Source organism: Pyxicephalus adspersus, chromosome 1 (genome assembly GCF_032062135.1).
Source record: "Pyxicephalus adspersus chromosome 1, UCB_Pads_2.0, whole genome shotgun sequence".
NCBI lineage: Eukaryota > Metazoa > Chordata > Amphibia > Anura > Pyxicephalidae > Pyxicephalus > Pyxicephalus adspersus.
The window spans coordinates 171,123,332-171,138,710 of record NC_092858.1 but is presented as its reverse complement, the minus strand read 5'-3'; the positions used below and the strand labels follow the sequence as shown (position 1 = coordinate 171,138,710).

Sequence of the window (15,379 nt, the reverse complement as noted above, 5' to 3'; positions counted from 1 at the left end):
AAGTCTATCTGATTGTTCATATGTTCTATTTCCCTGGCCACTGTGATAGTTGCAGCATATGGACCCAGCAATTATCCCTAGTCCTTGTAGGAAGTCATTTTCAGCACTGAAAGGTGTAATTATTTATGTATTCCTGCCAACCATTGACTGTCTGCCCTTCACAGAAGAATGTTTGCAGGACTGTCTGCATGCAGTTTCTGAAATGTAGGGAGCGCTGCGCCATCCGTGGTCAAGCGGTGTGTATGGCAGCTTACAGCAGGAGGTGTTTAACCTTCAGAGATCGGAAGAGGTTAATTTGCTAGACACAGCTGCCCTCATGCGATGCCCCGCTCTCAGTGTGCAATGACTTTGTTGAAATGTTTTCTATAGGAAGTAGGCAGTGTGCCATGCACCTGAAATTCATTGTTACTAATTAGGTTAAACAGCCATGATTTGCTTAGGGGGCTTAAATACAACAAGAGGAGGGATAGACATTCTCAGTTCCATCATTCATTTATGCTAAGGTACAGGTATGGCTTCCTCATGCCAGTGAACCTCTGCCTAAGGGGAGACACTAAAGGTAGCTTCACTACACAGCCGCCCCATGGAGAATGAATGGGACACGAACTTTTTTTTTTAAGCTGGGTGGGGAGAATTTGTAGGTGGGTGGCAGCCCCTGTCTTGTGACCTAACTCACCCAAAAACAGCCGGGTGGTTACAGAAAAGTGCTGGGTGGTGTGCCCAAATAAAACTGGCTGGGGAGAACACTGGAACTGCCTGGCTTCAGTGCTTCTGAGTCGCAGACCTGGAACAAGCATGCTCACTTAGCTTAGTAAGGGTGATGATAGTTCACTTTGTAAAGCATACGTGTTGTTTAAAGTCTATATTCGTGTATGTGGTTCCCAAATGGAATTCACATTTTCTATACATTTTCTGTGAATTACAGAACTTCCCCTCTTTGTTATGGTTTACTGGATCAGCCAGCTTCACTAACGAAAGTGTATCTTCTCCTGTCTTGGAGAGGTTTAATAAATCAGGCCCATGGAGTGTAAATTAAGTGAGAAGCCTTGGAGGATAATGCAGATTTACTAGGCGTAATTAAAGGGAAAAAGCCTCAAAATGGAAACCATCAGCCACCACATCTAGAGATTGATAAACCACATTATAAAAACAAAACTAAAAAATGATATCCAGTACAATGCTTACAAGATATGCCACATCCCAAATATAAATATTATATTTTGATTTTGCAAAAGGTAGTGGGATTTTAAAGGCAGTCAATTTGACACTAATTAAAGAGGAACTATACTCAAAAATGAAAAAAAACAAAACAAAAACACACCTTCAATCCTGCAGGGCAGTCCGATCACTCCGGGGTTGCCCGGCATCTGGTCCCGCGTCGTCCCGACATCCGTCCTGAAACCGGCATTTCGGATGCCTCCACCTTTGTCTTCTCTTCCGGGTTCTTCATCCTACGTCACTCGGAATCACGATCGGGTGATGTAGGATGAAAAAAAAAATTGCCAATCTCACCGCGCATTCGTGAGAACGGCAAATTTTTCTCTTTCAGTAAAAAGGCTCCTTCTGCGCATGCCCGAGATAGAAGGAGAACCCAAGGGGTGCCTGACGTAGGTATCCCGGGAGGCTTTGCGCCCTAGCCAGCTGAGAATTAGGAGAGCGTGCTGTACCCTTTTTTTTTAAAAAGGTGTTGCACCAAAAAAATAAACAATTTTTATCCTACATAAAGGGTTTTTCTACCCTTTTACGTAAAGTAAAATATCTGAGTATAGGTACGCTTTAACAATAAACATGATTCTTCAATTTTCTCGAATTTACAAAATGTTAAAATTATCTAAAACACATTATAACACTCAATTAATACTTTGATTTTAAAAAAATCAATGTAATAATTAAGTGTTGTAATGTGTTTGAAATAATTTTACTATTTTGTAAATTCGAGAAAATTGAAGAATCATGTTTATTGTTATTTAGTGTCAAATTGATTGCTTTTAAAATCCCACTACCTTTTTGCAAATTCAAAATATAAACAGCATTATAATACATTTTGTTAATAAGTTTGGATACCTCTTTTTTTAACATTCTGCAAAAATTGTAACAATTGTGAACATCTGTAAAAGCCATTTCTCCCCCTTAGTTATAAATGCAGCCTAATTGATGAGTGAATTATGAAAGTACCTTGTGGATGAGAAGATTCTCTAGTGGTCCAAGTGCTTTGGAGTACAGGAATTACTGAGGCGGATGAGTGGTTTGGATTTTGTATCAGGTCAAGAGGAGCACAATGATCTGTTTAGTATCTGCTGGGCCGCCTGTCATCTCCTTCTGCCACACAGATACTAATTTCTTGTAAACTGAATCATACATTTTCTCCTAATAACACAAGAAAAGAATTACTCATGTTCATTTCCTGAAGTGAACCTAAAAGTTTTTGATGTGCCTTTCACCTTGAAAGTTTTACAATATAGTAGACAGTGCAAGAGACCTGACAAAAGTACGCTGGGCCGGATTTATTAAAGCTCTCCAAGGCTGGAGAGGATACACTTTTATCAGTAAAGCTGGGTGATCCAGCAAATCTGGAATGCTAGCAAATGTTTTCAATCATGGACCAGATCTATTCCAGGTTTGCTGGATCACCCAGCTTCACTGATAAAGGTGTATCCTCTCCAGCCTTGAATGCTTTAATAAATCAGGCCAACTATTGGAATCTTCTGTTTTGATACTCAAAGAGCTTGCCTAATGGCCATAGGGGACACTTACCTAACTGGGGATTGGCAGTTGGTGTGCCCATTAAGTCAAGAAAAGTCAATCTGTGGTTACTATGTTCACATTTAACCCATTTTTATCTGCAAAAGCCTTACTCGTGTTGGCATATGTTGCAAGTGATTGGGTATTCTTTGCAAAGTGAACTGTCACAATGGTCAGTGAATTGTCCCTTGCAAAGGGATATATAACCATTTACCTACATGTAGTTAGGTTAATTGGCTTCCCCCCAAAAATTTACCCCAGACGGTGTTAAAGACATATGACCATGGTAGGAACATTAGATTGTGAGCCCCTTTGAGGTACAGCTAGTGACATGACTATGGACTTTGTACAGTGCTGCTTAATATGTTGGCGCTATATAAATTCTGTGTAATAATAAGTGAAGAGTCTACATTCCTTTAATAATTCCCCCCCCCCCCATTGTTACAATGAAAAGAAAACCTAAAGTTTTTATATATAGCGTGAGTAGGGTCTCTTGATGTGGCAGGTGGGGCTAAACTAGTTTGGGGATTCATATCTTTTCTTACTTTACTTTCCCAACGCTGTCATCTGAAAAAAAAAAACTGATTATTAGAAGAATAAAACAATTTTTTAGAAACACGGAACCCAGGGAAGCTTGTTATGTATCGTATAAATGGACTCGGTAGCCAAAAAGGGGCTTTTGCATTCCAACATGAACTTTGCACCCAGCTAATTCCCCTCCTCCATAAGCCACCCCTCATATTCTGTACGTAGGTCAATACAGAGGATCAATCCCTCACCTTGTATCCTGGTGTTGCACCTGTTGTATTTCCTTTTGTTCTTGCTTTTGTTGCTGTTATCTTTATTGTTAAACCGTGGTTCAACCCATCCTCCGGTAAGGTATCACTGCAAAGCTGTATGGATGTATTAACCTTCTGGGTGTGTCAGATGTCAGAGGCGTATCCTTCAAGCGGTTGCCAACCGGTGGTCCGCGGCTCTGGCCGGTGCGCCCCCCAGCGGGGTCCTTTTCCTGACCTAGCTGATTATGTCCCTCGGATGGTGGCCCTGCACTACTGTCCCCCCAGGATGTCTAGCAAGCAGGTCTGCGATGGGAAAGTTGGTGATCTCTGGCATCATGACGTCCCCGCCATGATAGTGGTCCGAAAGGCTGGCGACCACTGCTTCAAGGAAACAAAGGCTGCATACACACATTAGATTTTTGTTGTTGGAAAGGAGGTTTCACGATCCTTTCCAACGACATATGACTGAACGAGTGCTGTACATACAGTGCCATTTTGCTCTATCGAAAGGGGGGGGGGGGGGGGGGGAGACAGAGCGGCATCCCGCTGTGCTCTCTCCCCTTAACTTGTATTGCAGTCGTTCGTTGATCTGCCAGGACAGATCGATGAACGCCATTGGACAAGCGGTGTACATACACCAGATTCTGGTCTAATATCAGTCTTGGGGCGATTATCGGATGAGAATCATTTGACGTGTACGTAGCCTTAGAATGCAATCACCGGAAATGGGTCTGGTAAATATTTTTATTCTTCTTTTAAAGGCTCTTTGTTCTTGGTGCCAAAAAAAACATACCAAGGCTTTGCTTTCCTTTCTTACTCACCTCTGTTTTAGCATAGTAAGTTCTACAAGATATCCTTAAAATAGGTAGGAAAAATGTTCGGAGGGTTGAATTGCTGTGTCGGGGGCTTTATATAGGGTTACAGGTTTAGAAAGGGTTTAGACGTTTGCAGTTAAGCCCTAAAGCTAATCAGGACATCACCATGGCTACCTGAAACGGGAGCACAAATTTGTCTTGTTCACGTTGGCTTTAATTATCGTGAATTATCAGTAATGTGTTTTTGCTAATGGCGTTATCCCTCTCCAGTAGCAGCAAAGTGCAGAAGACAATATATACACACAGACAGGCTCCGAGGTTCCTAAATGAACTTGTACAATCTCCAAGTTTTTCCTTTTCCAGAAAAGCAGCATAATAAAAAAATGCACCTATAGGAGAGAAAAAACAGATAACACACTTACCTATCTTCCAGCTTCTGCATCCCAGAGGTTGATATCATTATCTTGCTAAAAGAATATTGAGCACTTCAAATTTTGCAAGAAGTCAGTTCTGCACATCATGAGATAAACCGTACACTTCATTCCCCAGACCATGCTGATGGAAAAATTATGTTATCCTTGCTGGAGGGAAAGGTAGGTATACAGTCTTTTTGCTCCCCTTCAAGTGTTTTTTCAACTATTTTTTCTGCTTTTTAACAAGCGGTAGAGAGACCCACTTCGTGTGCTTTACATTTTAGCTGCAAGGTACACTTTAAAGATACTGGATTCTTCTGTTGTTTGTTAAGGAATACTGGAACAGTGCAAACCGAGGTGGCTGACCGTTAGCAGTTGTTTACCTTACAAGAACCATTTTTCATTTCTGTATATTCAAAAGCAGAATATAAGTCTCCTGTAATTTATACAATTCTATATAAGCTTTTATTAACAATGTTTCAGTAGTCTTCTTACACTTAAAAAAACAGAAAGTGACTCTTCAAATGTCCAACCCCTAACAAAACAAATACTCATAGATCCATGTTCTTTTGGTATCCAGTGGCTCTGACTCCTTTCCTTCAACTGGGCCACATTATCTCTTTATAACCCGTCCACTGATTCACCTATTCTCACACCTATCCACTTCTTAGATTGTAAGCTCTTCAGGCCAGGGTCCTCTCTTCCTCCTGTGTCACTGTCTGTATCTGTCTGTAATTTGAAACCCCTATTTAATGTACAGTGCTACGTAATATGTTGGCGCTATTTAAATCCTGTTTAATAATAGTAGTAATAATAATAATTAGAGCCCACACATAATATGTGACTTTTTCCAGTGATACAATGGTTAGACCTAGCAGCCAGACGCAGGGCCCAAACACTGATGTGAGGAGAAAAAAAGTATTATTAACCCTAAGACTATCCAACCTGAAGCTTTGCAGCGAAAGAGCAAAAAAGGAGGGAACACCAATTACTACAGGAATGTATTTGTTAAAGAATATAATAAAAGGTATTCCTGCATGCAGATAGTTCAGCTACCTGAATATGCCTTTTATAAACTTCCTGCGGGGTGAAGAGGAGCAGTAACCAATCAGACTCTGTTGCAGTACAGTAAAAACACTGATTGGCGGCAGCCAGTGAAGAATGACTCATTACCTCGGCCAATCAGCTGGCTTGGGGGGGTGTCCTGGACCAAGTTTTGTTCTTAGCACTGGGAGTCCAGGATCAGGCTATCCTATGTAGATTGCACGTTTGGCTGAACAGAATTACAATTCTTTCTTTTGTTGTGTTTATGTATTTCATCTGCTTGTTTACAATTTCATTCCTCTGTGTGGTCTGTTGATCTGTTTGTGTGTGTGTTTAAAGAGGATTAGGGGTGTAACATCTATGTTTCTATTCCTATTAGGATTTAAAGACATACTTCATTCCCATCTTAGAAAATTGGAGTTTTCAGCCTGTGACCTGCCAGTTATAGTAGTACGGAGGAGTTTTGCCTTTAATGGGTCTCACCGTCTTTGCTCATTTTTGCTTTCTAGGTTTATTAATCCTCGTGGTCCTTGTGCTTAGTTTCTAAAAATAATTGTCCAGGTTGGTGAATGTGTCTTCAAGGATTTCTCAGCCTCGGTTCAATTTAAAAGTAGGTTATGTGGAGAGGCTGAGCCTGATAACAAATGTGTAATTATTTCCTCGAAGTACTTTTTGCCTTTCACTCCCGTCTTCAGGGATCTTCCTGTCCCCCCCTTTATGTAATGACCTGATAGATCTTGAGCCGTCTTCAGGGAACTCGGTCTATTTCAGGCAAAGGGATGGGACAAATCTATTTTGAATTACGAAATCAGCTATATATTTTGCCCATCAAGTGTAAAAGTCGCCCACACAAAGTGGAGGAGGTTGTTACTGTGCAGAGCTAGTGGCACTACAGCCTGCCGAACATTTCAAAGCCACAAGCTGAGGAAATTGTTCAAAACATAAACTGGTTTAAGTTGAAAATAAAAGTGAGCCTGGGATTGGCACTTTCTTTCCTAACCAGGGGTTCTCTGGTACCCCAGGGTTCCTGCTGGGGGTTCCTTGACCAATAAGCAGTTTGCACCTCTCAGGTCAGTTTAATTGTTACCATAATTGTTTGGCTATCTGTAAGGGTGACATTCTTCCCAATGGCCAGGAATGTAAGACAATTTCTTCCCACCGACCACCACACTAATATACTGTGAGCTGTGGGTATAGTAATTTTAGAAGGGGTTCTTTGAAGATCTGAAAGTTATTTCAAGGGTTCCCTAATGTTAAAAAGTTCTGGAGTTGAATTAGAGGGATATAGGTTTTACTTTCACGGCCTCATTATCTTCCCCGATGCAATGCTGGAGCCTCAAATCAAAAATCCAGGGCAGATACAGACATCATGCAGGTTATTATTTACATGATAGACATGTGCAAAAAAAGGTGCGTAGACCTTTTTGTTTTGTTTTGTAGTTTGTGTAAACAAAGATTTCCAAGTCAATGTGGATTTAAGTTGGTTTTTGTAGTTTCGGAAGGTTACTTGAAGCAGACCTAAAATCAACTTTTTTACTTTATACAAAAGGGTAGACAACCCTTATACATAACGTAAAAATGTAATTTTTACTCAAGACGGAGTGGGAGCATACCTTCCCGAGATACCTACGTCACGCATCCTGGCTCTACGCTCCCATTCGTGCGCCCCCTTGGCTGCTCCTTGTGCGCATGCCCGATGTCAGGCATGTGCAGAAGGGGCATTTTTGCCCAAGCTGTGGCCTGGAGTTTATATATGGCCCATTAGCATTCACTGTGTCTCATCACATACAGTAGTCTCTTTTGGTGTTTGTCAAAACTTTAAAAAAAATAGTATTTATTAGAACGACTTCTAGTATTTTTTACATTTTTTTTCTAATACCCATCCTTTTTTTTTTCCTGGTATAACGCATCTCGAACATCAAATGTGACACTCAAAGTCATTTTGAGGACTGTAGGGAGCACAAATGTGAAAGCATTGACTTGTTAAAGAGCTTTAATAGCTGAGATCTCCAGCAGACTCAAGCAATGTGTCTCCAGTCTATGACTGTCTGGGTCTGTGATAGTTCCCAGTCTGTAATGACTTCTATAATATGTGTGAAATCCTCTGACCATCCTCCTGTTTTATGTCTGCAGCCTCTGGTAGCTTTCTATAGCATTGCATTCCCTGAATGTTATATGCGGATCTTTGGTAATGTCCTAAAGTCCTCCAAGTAAGTTGATGTAGATAATACAGAAACTCACCTGCACGTAGTATTGCACATCTAATCTTCCACCTGCACACTACAAGACTGGAAATCATGGCAGCATTTATCAGAAAGTCAGGAATAAAGGGGAACAGGTTTGTTTTAACGCCCACTTCCATAGCAGCATTTCCAACTTCTCTCCGAGCCCAGTTCCCCAGCTAGGCCTTCTGCATCAAAGTAAACTCTGGGTCCAATCAGGTGTATACGAACTGAAAATTTTAAATCAAAATACTTGTTTTATATGTTTTATTGCTTTAGAAAATTTGTATGTATAGTTTGATAAATGTGTACAATTAACAAAAATTTTACCTATTCAGGCTCTGCTTCCTTCTTTATAGCGCTGCACTTGTTTTCTGTTCCTCCTCACAATACAAATCTAAGGCTTAGTACACACGTCAGATGATTCTCGTCTGATTCTCGCTTCAGGGCTAGTATCAAATGAGAATCTGACTTGTCGTCGTCTTACCGTCCAAAGTCGTTCATGGATCTGTCCTGGTGGATCGACGAACTACGAGCAACAAACGTCCACAGTGCAAGTGAAGGGGAGAGAGTGCAGCGGGTTGCCGCTCGCTCGTTCTCTCCTTCCCTCTCCATAGAGCAGAATGGTGCTGTATGTACAGTGCTCGTTCATGCATCGTTCAGTCTTTTGTCCTTGGAAAATTGTGAAAGATCCCTTCCAATGACAAAAGTCTTGCGTGTGTACGTAGCCTGGGGCTTAGTTCACACGCTCAGTAATTGTTGCCGGGGAAATAAACATTGTGAATGTTTAGAGACTGTTGTATGAACCAGACATTGCTGATCTGTTCTATGGGGAGGGGAGCGTCCTGCTGCGTCCTTCCCAATAGTAAAACAGAGGAGGACATTAGCACCTGTTGTATACCATACCAGCACAGTGGGAATCTTCCAATTTTAACACTTGGCCTGGTGATAAATGTCTAAAGGAGTATTTTTTCCTTTGGTCTACAGGATAGGAAGAAAGGAAGATTTCCCTGACGATTGAAAAGTATTACCTACTCCCTAGCCCCTTTTAGCTGGGTGCACCACCCGGCACTTTTCAGTAACCACCTGGCTGTTTTTGGTTGGTTACTGAACAGTTGGGTCACAATACAGGGCCAGCCACCCACCTACCATTTCTACGCACCCGGCTTAAAAAACAGTCAGGGTTAAACACTGCTACTCCATAAGAAAAATAGTTCTTGCTTCATATACTGTATGTGGGAAGAGGAATCTGATTTGATAATGGCCTCATGTTCTCTGATCAGCGCACTGCAATAGGGAATTGCTAATCAAGTTCTGATGCATCTACATATGCCAATATCTTAAAACAGCATAAAAGCAGCAGTAAACTCATCTGTCCCCGTTCAGTCACCGGCACCACCATCTTCTTTCTTCTTCTTACCCACAATCTGATCCTTGGCCAGCTTGAATGGCCGAGCTGGGATGACGTAACTCCGGTGTGCATGGAAGTTCACTCAGTTCCAGCACACGCAAGGAAGCTTAAGATTGCCGGGTATCTCTGGCAACAAACGCTCAGCTCATGCGCATCTCAGCAAAATTTAACACCTTGGCAGCAATCAGATAGGTAGGACTAGTTATTGCAAAATAGACATCACCTGTCCTTCTCTGCAATAATCACCTGCCCGATCGAGGATTTTCAAAATGGGACTTTAGTTCTTCTTCCAAATAAGTTCCAAAGCAGAACTAAACACAAAAAAATTTAAAAAATTGTGACCTGGCGATCCTTTATTGCAAAAAGGGCAGGCAATGGCCTTACCTGCCTACAATTTTTTAATTACACTCACCTGTCCTTGCTCCAGCACAGACACCACCACCACCTTCTTTTTCTCCTGCAATCAGGTCTTCAATGACCGTACATGCAGGAGTTCATTAGGTCCTTGCAGCTGCAGGAGAAGCTGGGAGGTGCCGGGTATCACAGCATCCTGCCCTGAGCTGCTCATGTGCAGCTCAGTCTTTTTATTTGACAGATGAAGACAGCAATCAGACAGGTAATTATGTTTTATTGCAGAAGGAGCATCACCTGTCCATTTCTACAATAAAGACCGGCCTGACCCTTGTTTTTTTAAAGTGGAACTTAAGTTCTGCTTTAACGAGTTCCTGAGCAGTCAGTTTGTTCCTTTCGCTGTCCAATCAGTTGGCTGCTGGCAAAGAAGCAAAACCACTATAACCACTCCATATTTCCAAACGTTTGTCTTAATTGTTTGTAAAGTTAGTCAAATTCCTGCCATATATCAGTACGTTCACTCGGAGACCAGGGGGAAGTTGTGTAACACCGTTGTCATTTCCAGATTGTTTACATACAACTCATCAGCAGGCTGAAAGCCTCCACGTTATATATTTTATTCAAGTCCTAATGTTTAATTCAACACAAAATCTGTTTAGCGCCTTGAATGTGGGTCTAAAACATTCAGCTCCAACTTACAAACAAATCATAATTCTTTAATTGGAAGATCGTTATGAGGCATCAAGTTCAGAGGCAATTAAGATGAGTCATTTGCAAGAACAGTTAAGGATACGTGTAAATCGGAGCCACATGTAAAGCCAGAGCCTTGGGCTGTGCAATATTTTTATATGTATGTGTGCATCATGAGGTGAAAGTGTGCTAGAAAATGACGCACAATTCTCTTTGCAGGGGGAATTTTCGTGAGATTTTTGGGTGAAACAATGGCAGCTGTATAGAGGTCATTTTTATGTGATGATTAACCTTTTTTGGCCTTTACTTTCCAAAAGATATATAAAAAAAATTTTTTTCCTCATTGCATTCCATTGACCCCAATAATCCTGACGTCAGGGTAATCTGTCGGACAGTTTGGGGGCAAGTAGGGCTGTGATGATCATTTCTCGTTTCTGTGATTTATATCATCATGAAATTTGTACAATCCTGATGAATGGAAAACTAGGATGAGTACACAAATCTGACTTTATATTAGACTCCTGACCAGCTCTGGTCAACAGCATTGCATTATGGAGTTGCAGCACTAGGAGCCAATCAGATTCTAACGTATCTACACGTGCCAACAGAAATCATGCAAGCGTATGTAGGGAGCCCATGCAAACAAGGGGAGAGCATACAAACTTCATGCTGTCCTGGTTCTGATAGGCAGCCAACTGAGTAAACTCAAAGATTGGTAATGCAGCTGATGGGTTATTGTTGTCATTCTATAACAGAAAGGGAAAGAAATCTGCAACAAATTAATATGCAAAAACAAATTCATACTTGCTCCTGTTTATTGAGGAGGCTGAGGAGGGTTTGTGCAGCGGCACACTTTGCACCTCCCTATGTCCGCCCCCAAATTAGAGAATTTGAGTTACTTGATGAGACAGTTTGAGGGTTGCTTTTCTTCAGTCTAATATTCCAATGGCAGAAACTTTACAGAGAAACATTGAAAAACACAATTAAGAACTGAATTAGTTGTGCTGTACACAAGTATGATTGTTCTTGTATTTCATGTCATTCATATACAATTTTTTTTGCTTTCTCTGCAGGTCGGTCCCATGGAGTACAGGTCACTATGCCTGATCACAAGAAGGCGGTGATGCTCTTCCAACCTACCTTACTACGGTGCCATTACTCTACCACCTCATCCCAGCCGGTACTGGTGCAGTGGAAATATAAGTCTTTTTGCCAGGATCGTACAGAGGAAGCACTGGGCATCAGCAAACCCCCCAGCAAGGCCAACATGGGGGGGAACCAATACCTGGACTGTGCCGAAGGCAGCCGGACGGTGCGGCCTGTGGCCTCCAAACTGGGGACATCTATAACGGTGGGGGACTTCTACAAGGGAAGAGACATCTCTATCGTTAATGGTAATGTAGTTTACTGCCACAATCTTCCATTTAGTCTTGCACATTTGTACATTTTTCTCTTCGGATACATCTCACAATGTTCATTAGAAGCTGCAGCAGGTCATTTTCTGGTTGGAGGACATTCAGCATCATCCAGCCTTTGCAGCCTTACTGGCTCCCCACATTCATTTATTGGATTTCAGTTCTTTCAATCACTGAGGCTCACTATCACATATGGGAGATGTTAGACATCTTTTCTCTTCTTCTGGGTTCTTCTTCCTACGTCACCCTATCTCGCACTGCGCAGGCGCGAGATCAGGAGACGTAGATGGGGAAAAAAGATTGCCATTCTCATTGTGTATTCTTGAGAAGGGCAATTTTTGCAATAAAGATATAAGAGCCTGATAACCTGGGGCTCTCCTATGCAAATGTTGTCTATCTACGAAGTTTTCTTACCTTCCATGGCTTCCTATTCACTGAGCAGCACCACTGACTAATACTGACAGGCAAAATAATGTGGAGCTAAGAGCCACCCTCATCAATTAAGTCAAAAGTTCATTCTAGAGTAGGTTTTTGCATCTCAGACATGTTGCATTAATGTGATGAAGCTACCTACAGTAACAGTGCAGGAACTTTTACAGAAAGATAGATACACTTTAAAGACCGATGATGTAAATGCAGCTAGCTGCTTAGGGCCTGACCCAAGTTCTGCTCACAACCTGGACCGATCTTAAAGCGGAAGTACACTTATAGTTCGGTGGTGAGCTTCTGCCATAATCACCAAGTATGCACAGTATCCTTGCTGAATATGGCACACACTTACCGGTGTACAGCCGCCCTTCAACGATCTCTGCATCATCACCATCAAGAGGCCCTGTCTTGACTGCCGGCCCATGGTGGACTTTCATGAATATGGCAATTTTTGGGGCCTTTGGATGGACACCTCTGATGTAACTCCTAATATGTAAGGAAGCACGGTGGGTCTGAGGTTTAGCACTTTGGCCTTTGCATTGCTAGGTCCCCAGGTTTGAATGTGGGCCCGGACACTATCTGCATGGAGTTTGCATGTTCTCCCAGTGTTTGTGTGGGTTTCCCCTGGGTACTCCAGTTTCCTCCCACATTCCAAAAATATGCAGCCCCCCCAAAATTTGACATATGACTATGGTAGGGACAGGGACTATGGTAGGGTAGATTCTGAGCCTCTTTGAGGGACATGTAGTGTCAAGACTTTGGCTTTTGTACAATGCTGCATAATATGTCGGTGCTATATAAATACTAGGTAACATTATTACCTCCTACACTTGCCCAGGAATTACAGTGTTGATTGCACCTCACACTGTGTTGAGTTATTCCTCTAGAGAAGTTTTACTTTACCCATTCAAGGCCATCTGAATTCCTAGCAGATATAAAAGACACAAATTATTCAGCTCTGTGCTAATAAGCAGCAAACTGATAACAGGAGAATGTTGCGGAAATAAGTTCATCAGCATGCTGCTTCTCATTGTACTGCCCAATCACTTGCTGTTGGACAGACATGTAAATCTCAGAGAGAGAGAGAGAGAGAGAGAGAAAGAAAGACAGATAGATAGATAGATAGATAGATAGATAGATAGATAGATAGATAGAAATATATGTCTATTAAGCTCATACTTAAGAACTTAATTAAGCTCAAACTTAAGAAGCTTTAGTTTCTGACATTCCTTATATTCACATCAGCGACTAATCTATGTTTGTAATAAATTTCTGCTGCTCTGTCTGTGGGGTGGGAAGGTTCCCAGCAATGGGAATGATATTGATGATCACTTTATATGGAGGCGCACTTTGTGGCCAAATACTTATGTACTGTCACTACATTTTATGTTCCTGTCACTCACAGTAATGTGTACTTGGCACGTTTCAATGTAGCAATTATAATGCGGCCTTTTACAAGCACACAACTATTCTATTGTCCTTTTCATAGCCTGCTGGAGCTCCCTGATTGTGTTTATTGTATACAAATTGTTAATTACATGTGTGACATCTATAGTTATAGGCAGTCACTTTTCAGACATTTGTTTGGATCAGTTCACCCAGAACAATTTCAGTGTTTGGGAAAGTTCGGGGCCCTTTCAGACACACATATTTTGCTGCCGGCTCAACTGCGATCCCAGACGCTCCTATTCAAGTAAATCGGAGCATATTTGGACTGTTTTTGCACACAGTTGCATGTGGCTGAAGCACATCATGCTTTAGTTCCTGAGCAATGTGGTTGCCCTCCAAATCGCAAAGCAGCAGTTTGCTGTGTGTCCAGGGATTAAAAACTGTGCACCTATACACTGCTGTTCTGAAAATGTTCTTTGGCATCTTTTAGAATTGTGGTTGCATCTACTAGTTAGTTGGTCCCAGCTGCACCTCTTTGACTACTATGTGATCAGCTGCAGCATTTGGCAATAACTTTGTCATGCAGTTGACCGTGGTCGGGGTGCCGGTTCTTCTTCCAGAGGAGAAAAAGCAACCTTATGGCCAGAAGCGCCTTTTTGCTTCTAGCACCACAATCCACTGCAACTGAAGCTACGTGCAAGCGCATGAACAGAATGGGTCCCAATCACTCGCATTAAGGTGAATCGGAGCGATAGGGAGCAACAACTGTAATCAACTGCAGTTTTTAAAAGGAACTTAAAGTGTATGTAAACCCTGATAATGAACTTCTCTTTTTTTATTTTAATAAAAATAACTCAAAAATCATGCAAAAAATACCTGCCGATACTGCCAGAAGTCATGTGATCTCCTAACTTGTAAATCTGAAACAATGTCATCAACCCTTCTGACCTCTGATCTAAAGAATCTCCTTCCCCATGTTATAACCATGAGGAAAGATGAGGAAAAAATATATTTAATTTGTTGTTATGAGTCAAAGTGAAGGGTTGTGTTCACTTTAAACAAGGGGTGTCAAAACTTTTTGCAAAGAGGGACAGATTTGGTGAGGTGAAAATGTGTGGGGGCCGACCACTAACCAGGGTTAGTGTGGGCGTGGTCTGCGTGGGTCCTCCACAGCACACGCCCACCAGGGAGTGGTCGTGAGGGATGCCCTGAGCATGGAGTCCGGTGTCAGTGATTCCGGTGGAATCAAAGTGAGTGTGGTCCATCCGGGTCACACACAGCACACACCCACTATAATGACTCAGGGGATTCCCTGTGCACACATGGCCGATTATGCCTGCCGAGTAGTGAACCAACACTTCCAAGGCGGTCGATCAACTCTAATGAAATATAAAATAGCTTTTTTGTATGCGTGTATTTTTTACTGTGATCAACAATGCTGGCGGGCCGCATAATATTGATTTTATGGCAGAGGCTCTGGGCCAGTGGAAATCTGAACAAGGGCCGCAATTGGCCCCGGGCCGAACTTTGGACATGCCTGCTTTAAATCCTGCTAACAGATTTCCTTTTCTGAGACCCCTGCAGGTCTGCACACTTTCTGAATTGATTCATCATTTCTTAATTCAATCAACCAAAATGCAACTGATAATAAAGTTAAAACTGAAAGAACCTTGATGGAT

The 15,379-nt window shown here is 41.9% G+C and overlaps 1 protein-coding gene across 5 annotated transcripts in view; it reads left to right on the top strand.

Annotated features, from left to right (window-relative positions):
* ILDR2 (immunoglobulin like domain containing receptor 2) overlaps positions 1–15,379 on the top strand; it is a 203,574-nt gene that overhangs the window by 73,015 nt on the left and 115,180 nt on the right. For all 5 annotated transcript variants that reach the window (XM_072398387.1, XM_072398386.1, XM_072398390.1 and 2 more), the window contains exon 2: positions 11,541–11,861. In XM_072398387.1, the coding sequence (XP_072254488.1) occupies positions 11,541–11,861 (321 nt within the window). The remainder of the gene's footprint in view (positions 1–11,540; positions 11,862–15,379) is intronic.